The 9,977-nt window shown below is 41.5% G+C and overlaps 1 protein-coding gene across 2 annotated transcripts in view; it reads right to left on the bottom strand.

Moving 5' to 3' along the window:
* Positions 1 to 6,342: 6,342 nt before the first annotated feature.
* The window catches only part of myo5b (myosin VB), an 83,006-nt gene continuing 79,371 nt past the window's right edge, over positions 6,343 to 9,977 (bottom strand). For both annotated transcript variants that reach the window (XM_035776398.2, XM_035776399.2), the window contains exon 39: positions 6,343 to 9,904. In XM_035776398.2, the coding sequence (XP_035632291.2) occupies positions 9,752 to 9,904 (153 nt within the window). In that variant the 3' untranslated portion in view covers positions 6,343 to 9,751. The remainder of the gene's footprint in view (positions 9,905 to 9,977) is intronic.

Here is a 9,977-nt window from a genome sequence, read left to right as displayed (position 1 = left end):
ACTCCTGTGTTCCAATGGCATGTTGTTAGCTAATCCAAGTTTAGCATTTTAAAAGTCTAATTGATCATTAGAAAACCCTTTTTGCAATTATGTTAGCACAGCTGAAAACTGTTGTTCTGATTTAAAGAAACAATAAAACTGGCCTTCTTTAGACGAGTTGAGTATCTGGAGCAGCAGCATTTGTAGGTTCGATGACAGCCTCAAAATGGCCAGAAAAAAAATCCTTTCTTTTGAAACTCGTCAGTCTATTCCATGCGAGAAATTGCCAAGAAACTGAAGATCTCGTACAACGCTGTGTACTACTCACTTCACAGAACAGCGCAAACGGTCTCTAACCAGAATAGAAAGAGTAGGAGGCCCCAGTGCACGAGGACAAGTACATTAGAGTGCCTAGTTTGAGAAAGACGCCTCACAAGTCCTCAACTATCAGCGTCATTAAATAGTACCTGCAAAACACCGGTCTCAACGTCAACAGTGAAGAGGCGACTCCGGGATGCTGGCCTTCTAGGCAGGTTTCCTCTGTCCAGTGTCTGTGTTCTTTTGTCCATCTTAATCTTTTATTTTTATTGGCCAGTCTGAGATATGGATTTGTCTTTGCAACTCTGCCTAGAAGGCCAGCATCCCGGAGTCGCTTCTTCACTAAGTGGCCCCAAACTTTTGAAAGGTAGTGTACATTGTAGTATTGTTGTATGGGATACTCATCCAATATTCAGGTTATATTCTTCTGCTATTGATGGGCTAATCCTAACTTCAAGATTTGTATTATCATTGTTTTTTATTTTCTTGTAATGTAGTGAAGTAAAAATAGTTAAAAATATAAATAATATAGTACCGACACCACGAAAAACTACTTAAGTAGCATTTCAAAGTATTTTTACTTGAGTTCTTTACACCACTGGACACACGCATAAACACGCACTCTACACACACGTACATTGTATTATTGTTGTATGATGGTATTATACATGTTGTATTGTAGTTATGTAGTGGTGTAATAATGTTATATGATGTGCTGTTATGTGTGCTTTAATGTGTTTGGATCCCTTAGCAGCAGCTAATGGGGATCCCTAATAAATAAATAAAATACCTAATGTGTTTATCAGGATTTAACATTAGAGAGAATAACACAACCTAGATCTGGAGGATTGGAGGGAAGGTGATGGATCTGTGTGTGTTTTTGGTACCTGCGGGTGGAAGGTAGATGTTGGTGTGAGCGAATGCGTCTGTGGGTGGCAGCTGTGGTTCTGATGCTGAGTTTGATGTAAAATAAATATTTTAAAAAATATGTAGGGGAAGGGGAAGAATCCTATTCCTCTCTACACTCACTGGCTTTTGCACGGTTTACATTGAGGGGCCACATCTTACAAGAGATTACAAAGCAGGATCAAGGAGTTGGCCAGCTAACTTGCCTAAATATTCAGAAATAACTGTTTTTGAAAGATAAGATTGAAATAGGCATGGTCTAATTGACTCAACAACCACATACAGTGGGGAGAACAAGTATTTGATAACCTGCAAAATCGGCCGTGTTTCCTACTTACAAAGCATGTAGAGTTCTGTAATTTTTTTATCATAGGTACACTTCAACTGTGAGAGACGGAATCTAAAACAAAAATCCAGAAAATCACATTGTATGATTTTTAAGTAATTAATTAGCATTTTATTGTATGACATAAGTATTTGATACATCAGAAGACCCAGCCACGACCCATCTTCAACGCTCTTACTGAGAGGAGGTTGTTGGCCAAGATCTCGCGATACATGGCCCCCTCCATCCTCCCCTCGATATGGTGCAGTCGTCCTGTCCCCTTTGCAGAAAAGCATCCCCAAAGAATGATGTTTCCACCTCCATGCTTCACAGTTGGGATGGTGTTCTTGGGGTTGTACTCATCCTTCTTCTTCCTCCAAACCCAGCGAGTGGAGTTAAGACCAAAAAGCTCTATTTTTGTCTCATCAGACCACATGACCTTCTCCCATTCCTCCTCTGGATCATCCAGATGGTCATTGGCAAACTTCAGACGGGCCTGGACATGCGCTGGCTTGAGCAGGGGACCTTGCGTGCGCTGCAGGATTTTAATCCATGACGGTGTAGTGTGTTACTAATGGTTTTCTTTGAGACTGTGGTCCCAGCTCTCTTCAAGTCATTGACCAGGTCCTGTCGTGTAGTTCTGGGCTGATCCCTCACCTTCCTCATGATCATTGATGCCCCACGAGGTGAGATCTTGCATGGAGCCCCAGACCGAGGCTGATTGACCGTCATCTTGAACTTCTTCCATTTTCTAATAATTGCGCCAACAGTTGTTGCCTTCTCACCAAGCTGCTTGCCTATTGACCTGTAGCCCATCCCAGCCTTGTGCAGGTCTACAATTTTAATCCTGATGTCCTTACACAGCTCTCTGGTCTTGGCCATTGTGGAGAGGTTGGAGTCTGTTTGATTGAGTGTGTGGACAGGTGTCTTTTATACAGGTAACGAGTTCAAACAGGTGCAGTTAATACAGGTAATGAGTAGAGAACAGGAAGGCTTCTTAAGGAAAAACTAACAGGTCTGTGAGAGCTGGAATTCTTACTGGTTGGTAGGTGATCAAATACTTATGTCATGCAAATTAATTACTTAAAAATCATACAATGTGATTTTCTGGATTTTTGTTTTAGATTCCGTCTCTCACGGTTGAAGTGTACCTATGATAAAAATTACAGACCTCTAAATGCTTTGTAAGTAGGAAAACCTGCAAAATCGGCAGTGTATCAAATACTTGTTCTCCCCACTGTAGCTGTTTATCAAAGCCTGTGATTGCCTGTGTTACACTGATACCTGCATTAGGGAAGGGGAGATGGGTATGAGAAGGGTCAAAGGTTAGTTAACACTTGCCTAGCAGCACACCATCCTCTACAATGCGTCGTAAAGCCTGGTTGGTACACATCTGATTCTACGGAGTTCTGAGGAACCAATCAGCCTGCCCCGCCTCGCCTGAAACCACAAGCTGGCGGCATTATCTCTACACTCATCTCACAAACATCATCTGCTGTGGTTTTATACCACATGGTTTTATAGAGCTCCACAAGGCCTGGGGAACTGTTCTCTCGTCTGTTTTGTAGTCTCTCGGGGGTGTCTAAATCCTCATCCTTTGACTGAGTGGAGAGACTACTTAGTGCTTGTGGGTAAAGGATGATGCATGGTCCCTGTGTGCTGGTGAAAAGAGTCTGTAGTAATGTATTGAAAAGCAACCGCAAAAACCTAAAACATATCACATAATTAAAGAGCAACTGTCCCTAAAAAGCTACTTTTCATTTTGAAAATGGCCTATGTGGCATCAATATGAAACATTTATTCTTGTGTAAAAATTGACTTACAATGTGTAAATAGGATCATTTTTGTCAAAGTCAACCTCGTCCAAAACTGAGATTTGAGAGATGATATGATAAAATGGTATGTTACTGAATGAAGGGTACCGTAACAGTTTTCCTTGGGTTGGGTTTATTTGAATCCTGCTCAATGCCCACAGCTGGCAGCACCCAAGTAATCATACATTTGAAGCGCTGCAGCATTGGACTCGATTGTAATGCCCATGGTCAATTTGGTTGTACATTCAACATCCCTATGGGGCAAGTTAGACCCCATCAGTGAAAGATGTACAAGGAACAATATATTAAAAAGGTCAATAGCTCCAAATTTCAATGACTTAACCTCAAACCAACTAAATTGTAGAAATTCATTTTCAAATATTTAAAGCATTTATTGAGACAACTAATAGATGTGCAACATTAAAATGTTGTCTCATTTACATTGTGTAATTTTATTGACGGTCCCAAACTAGCCTCAGATATCGTATATCCAAAGTCAAATCAATTTTGCCAGTGCACACCAACCGGCTGAAGCTAATTGGTTAAATGATTTGGCTAAGTTTTCCCACCTGCAAACACACACAGGATACACCCACATCAAACCACACACCGAAACCGACTCACTTTGAATTCATACTGAATTCAGCATTTCTTAATTAAATAAATCTAAAACAAGGTCAAATCAGGAAGTGCAGTCGACCTTTAAAGATGCACTCCAGGATCTTGAGCACAACAAATTTGTAACATCATATGAATATAAATATATACAGTATATATTTTTTAGCCCGAATTAGCATATCATACGAAATGGATGACATGGTACACAAAAAACAGGGACCACTATTGACTCATGAGCAGCACTTTCAAAACTACTGGCTGAAATTATACAAAAGTTTGAGAGTGCATCTTTAACCAAACACAATTAAAACATCCCCATAAAGCATGTAAACAGATTCGGTAAAGTGCTGCTTTAAGCCACCTCTGACCTCAACCTTCAGATATATCCTCCACCTCCACTATGAAGGCACTCTGTGAGCTCATACTACTATTGTTTGGCTCATTTCCAGTGAAGCCACACCAAAATAAGCAACTCTTTGAACCTATGTCTGTGGCAGCCACATGAATCTCTCCGCTGCACAGCAACTCAGAGCTTCCTGCTTCCTTTTGCTTGTTTCTCTAACCAATGTTGCACTCAACATCAACAAACTGTTTTGCAATATTCTGAAACAAAGGTAGACCTGGTTGCAGAGGTAACTTAATGTTTTTGCCTATAAAACTCAACTGAATGACTTTCACCTGCATACCTTTTGACTAATTGGTCAAGAAATCCACCTCCGTATGTCACTCTAATTGTGTTCAACATTCACAAATGTAGAGTGGATGTTGTCATCTCACAATGTCTCAAGTCTGTTCTAATCATACAGCTTAGTGTTTTTGGTGCAGGCGGAGGCAGAGAGATACGGAGTCATCCTCGGAGTCAAAGATGAACCATAGAGGCCCATTTGACAACATGTTTGTGTGAGACACACTTTCATTGATGTAAACCTGCCAAAACCTGCTTTAACCCAGAAAGCTGTCATCTGTAATAAAACTGGCAGACAATAGAGATGTTTTTGGTGGTTATGTCAATGGAGGTCAACCTGTCTACGTCAGCCTTACTGTCAAACTGAACATAACGTGGCCTGGTGTGTTCTTGAGCACATGTACAATGTACAGCTGCCAGCATGGGTTTGAATCAGACCCACTGTTCTGTCAGCATTCCCTCTCCTGCCTTTAATTAAACAGACAGATTTTGATGGGGATTTTTGTGTTATGTTAACTAATTTCCACAGGGCCGCGGAAATTGTAGAAGGGTTAACCTCTATCGTTCTCGATCCAATAAACATACCAAAAACGTACAAATATATTTAAAAACAAAACATACCAAACAGCCATGCAACACTACCTATCATTTCCTTGCTGATTAGCCTGTTCTGAGAGCAGAGTTACTACCCACCTGAGAGACTGAAGGTAACCACAGACATGGAGCTAGACAGCCATTCAGTGACAGCTATAGACACAACCGGTCTGCTACCACGTGAGACACTTTCACACATCGGCTCTGTCCGTGTATTGGTGTTTGTGTGAAATGAAGGCGTCTGTGTGAGAGGAAGAACATGAGACTGCCATTCCACCAATAACCACAGACACCAAGTGGTTGCAGGGCTGTAGTTGTGTTATTACAAAAGAGTAATAATAATAATAATAATAAATGACATTTAGCAGACGCTTTTATCCAAAGCGACTTACAGTCATGTGTGCATACATTCTACGTATGGGTGGTCCCGGGAATCGAACCCACTACCCTGGCGTTACAAGCGCCATGCTCTACCAACTGAGCTACAGAAAGGCCCACGCAAGTTACTCTTAACTAATAGCCTTGAGTGGTTTAAAACATTCCCCAGGGCAATCCCACACAGCAGATAATGTATGCAATTCTGTAATCACATCTGAAATGTTTTTTTGATAGTGAACAGGCTTTGGTTTTTCCATTTATGTTTTGAGGTTGGACTTTGCACATCTGTGCTGGCACAGCTGATATTTAAGAGCGGCTGGCCCAGTACTCCGGTTGTCTTGAGAGATGTGGAGGGTCAACACCTTTAGTTGGCTCTCCAAATTGGATTTCTAGAAAAACATTCCTTTGTCTGATTTTGTTTTGCTCCACTTTTTTGGTTTACGTCCTGATGGGGGTTTTAATTTTGTTTTCCTGTTCTTGGGCAAATTTAGTGGGTTCTCATGGTGGGTGTCTTTTTGGTTCCAGTTGTTGTTGCTAGTTAACTTTCCGTGGACACCCCCACAAGTTTCGTTCAGAACACCTGAAACCCCACGTTTCCTTTTGGCTTTTGTCAGTGACTTTGTTCGATCCTCCTTCTGTTTGAGCAACATTATTTGGTTTTCTTTCTGGGCAACGTAACAGTAGTAAACCACAATTCACAACACAAAATATAAATTGAACATTTTATTTCATTTTTACAACATTTTTTTCAAAGAAAGATTGTGAGGTTACATTTTGTTCAAACTGAGTCACACTATTTTAATCCCCCCCCCATGACTAAATACATTTCCTAATTGTACAGATATAAGATGGAAAACCGTACATCACCCTGACCATACAAAACATTGTCATATGCATTTGCTTATCATTTACTCATCCACAAAACCAGATCATTGTGGGCTTTCAATGCTTCATCTAAAATAATTCACAATCCTTGATCATTCAATGAGATGTTGGCAGAATAAATGTGTCCCATGTCACCAAATTCATACTGTGCAACATGTACTAATCTGCATACAATCAAACACACTTCTATAAAGTCCACATCAAGATTCAACTTTAGGACAAGACCACTGCTTTACAAAGAGCTTCAATTAAGGACAACACATCAATCAATGTATGAACGCTGGCATCCATACTCTAATCACACACCAGGGCCTCGACTCCAATTCAATTTCATCAATGATTTTACCCAATAAATTACTGGAGTTTATATATAGAGTGTGCAACTCTATTTTTACATCGATGAACATTACGACATTGTTAAATGTATGCATTGTTTGTGTTTTCTAACTGTTATTATGGCACACAGGGCCCATAGACTGAAGGCCTCTCTGGGGATGTGGCCCCTGTGAAACATTTTATTCTGTGTATAGCCTCATGATATAATGGATATGATCGTAAGTTATGACATAAAGAGGAATGCAGTGAAAAATACTGAACTTCCAGTCTTAACATAAGCAATATCAAGTTCTTTACAAGTGAGAGTAGCAGAAAGGATGTTATAAGAACCTGCATCTGAAACTCTGCTATAATGGCACAAAAATCGACAGAAGACCAAGTTATATAACCACACTACAAAACATACAACGGAAATAGGAATGACACTCAAAATGAGCGAGTAGTAGTGTTAGAAAAAGCTTGCTCCCTTTACCATAAACTCTCAACAGTAATAAAAAATTACTAAAAATAAACACATGAACATATTCCAAACAAAATACAAGCACAAGGTGAATTAAAGATGGTCCTGTACATGTTAGTGGCATCATTAGTAGCTAGAGACCTTTCCCCACACAGGCTTTGTTCTAGTAAAAGCTGCTCTGATATCTCTGAACGTGATTTGAAGACGAGCTTAAAACTTCAGAGGCCCAACAACAGTATGTGTTTTCTATCCAATAGGAATAGCCGGTGCGGAAACAGTGGAGTTGCAGACACGATCTGTTATTTATTACTTCAGTTTCATTGAGCTGATACGCTCGCAGTCTTAACTTTGAGATACAGTGCTCTCCATGTATCGTCATGAAGTTACGTTGACCTTCCACGTGCTCTCTGCTTCACAACTGTGGCAGGAGTCCAAGGAAACGACAACAAATCAGACAAATGGCGCTTTCGATTACTTGGGCTCAAAATGTAGTCATTATTGGAAGTCAGGTTTCATTTTTCCTCTCTCATCAGTAGTCTTTGATAGCTGTGTGGCTCTTCTCGTTCCCATCCAATGTCACTTCTGATTTTCTCCCGTTTCACTTACTAATGAACAATCTCTCACTTCCACTTAACCTTTAACCCTTTACACTCGTACCAGTATGCGGGGTTGTATAAATGGCAGATTTGGGCACTGATAAGCGCCTAAAGTGGAATGCAGTGGATGTACAGTAGCATGCTATACATTACATCAGAGCTCTGGCTCTGCGCTTCACAGCTCTGTAGGATTTTGACTGACAGCCGTTCTGAACTTGAGCACCGCATGCAACAAGAAGTTGACCCCATCCCTCCTGCTAATTGGGAAACTTTAGCAAAACGTTTCGTTGTCCGAGTGAGGGAAACCAGTTAGTCCTCTCACTCAAACCCTTGTCGTTGTTTTGGTATTATGTTGCACCTACCCCACATTTTCCAGGGAATATTCTCATGTTACTGAATGTATCCAGAGTATTTTCAGGATTTCGTTATCAACAAATGCGGCGAAATGTACAGTAAATGTAAAATGTACATCCAATCAACAGTGTAATGTTTGGATTCAGTCTTAGTGTGTCAGGTTGTGTCTTTTGGTCTAATAATTTCCCCATAATATCCAAACGGTTCCCTTTCAATTGCTACCGTGCTTATGCATATGCTTTCCATATGTCGTCTGTGAGAAACATTTCAATTTAGCCCTATCCATATGCCAATTCCCACAAGTGTAAAGGGTTAATCCCTCTGTCCTGCAGCAGACCTAGCATGGCCCCAGATCTGTTTGTGCAGTCTTGCCAACTCCTGCCAGTCATTGTCATGCCATGCAGGAGTTGGCAAGACAGCACAAACAGATTTGAAACCAGGCTAAGTCTGTCCTGCAGGAATGGCTATTTCCTTACTCTGCACAGGAGACTCTCCAGTCTCATTTTCAAGTGCTCCCTCGCCCATCTCTACTCAACCCTAGTCTTCACAAACACATGGATCTACCCCACTTACTAACTCCTCACTTACATAAAGCCTTCACTTCTCCTGATTCGGAAATGATACGGCTTCAATTCATTTGAATTGAATTCAGCGTAAAAACAACAACTAATCTCTCTGAGAGATTTGTTGAGCGCTTCAGACTTCCTGGACCATAGCGTGTAGTAGGAGATGGTGTGACGGTGTGCTCTGATCTGAACACCGAAGAGATACGGCTCTTATATAAGATCAAAACTCGAGCCTCAGTGAGAGAAGGGCTCTGAAGACTGAGGATTCCTCAAGGCAGAGGAAGGATCGAGAGCAGCAGAGCCACAGTGCTGCGTGTAGACTGTGAGTCACAAACAGAGCCACTGCAATGCAGGGCTGCTCCCGAGTCTGATCTGCTGTCCATTGACAGGGTGTCGAGACGAGGGAGGCTACAATTAACTGAGGAAGCCAGACTGACACGGTAGACCACTGCCCACTGTACAATAAATAAAACAGGACACTGAATGCTTGGCAGAGTGGCTAACTGGGAATCAATACCTTGTCAATGGAAGTGAGAGCACACATTTACACAGATTCAATTCATCTTTAAGAGGAATGTATTTACAGTCGGCTTACCCTAGAGAGACGACTTACAGCGAATGAAAATAAATTTGACTGTATGGGACAGAACTGACGAAGCACAGCATCTCAATAGCCCACTGTAGAAGACGCCAAATAGAGGAAGCAGTTGTGGACAGCTATAAAGAATGACTTGACACATTCTGCTGGATTTACACAGACAGAAGCTTGACAGCATCCATTGTTGGAAGGTTATTTTGCCTTCCATTGAGTGCTGTAGACTTGGCGCCCTCTGCTGTTTAGCAGAGCAACTGAAAGCTGCCCAGGTTAGAGGGAGCTCCGTTGGGGCTCTGCTTCTCCTTGCTAAGAACCAGGCCTGTGGTAGGCCTCGCTGAAGCCTCAGACTCGAGTGAGGAAGTGTAGGCTGAGGTTGGCAGGGATGTGAAGGGTCTCCAGGCTAAGGGCTGAGGGGGTATAGGGGAACAGGACAGGGAAGGTGTGCTTGGTGTCCACTAGGAGCATTGGGACATCGTTCCTCTCCTGCAGACGATTCTGAGGACAAGATAATAAATAAAAAACCGTGAATAAATGGCATGGAAAATAGATTATATTAGACTGGAAGTGG

The sequence above is a fragment of the Oncorhynchus keta genome, chromosome 9 (assembly GCF_023373465.1).
Source record: "Oncorhynchus keta strain PuntledgeMale-10-30-2019 chromosome 9, Oket_V2, whole genome shotgun sequence".
Taxonomy (NCBI): Eukaryota; Metazoa; Chordata; class Actinopteri; order Salmoniformes; family Salmonidae; genus Oncorhynchus; species Oncorhynchus keta.
This window is presented reverse-complemented; position numbering and strand designations above follow the sequence as displayed.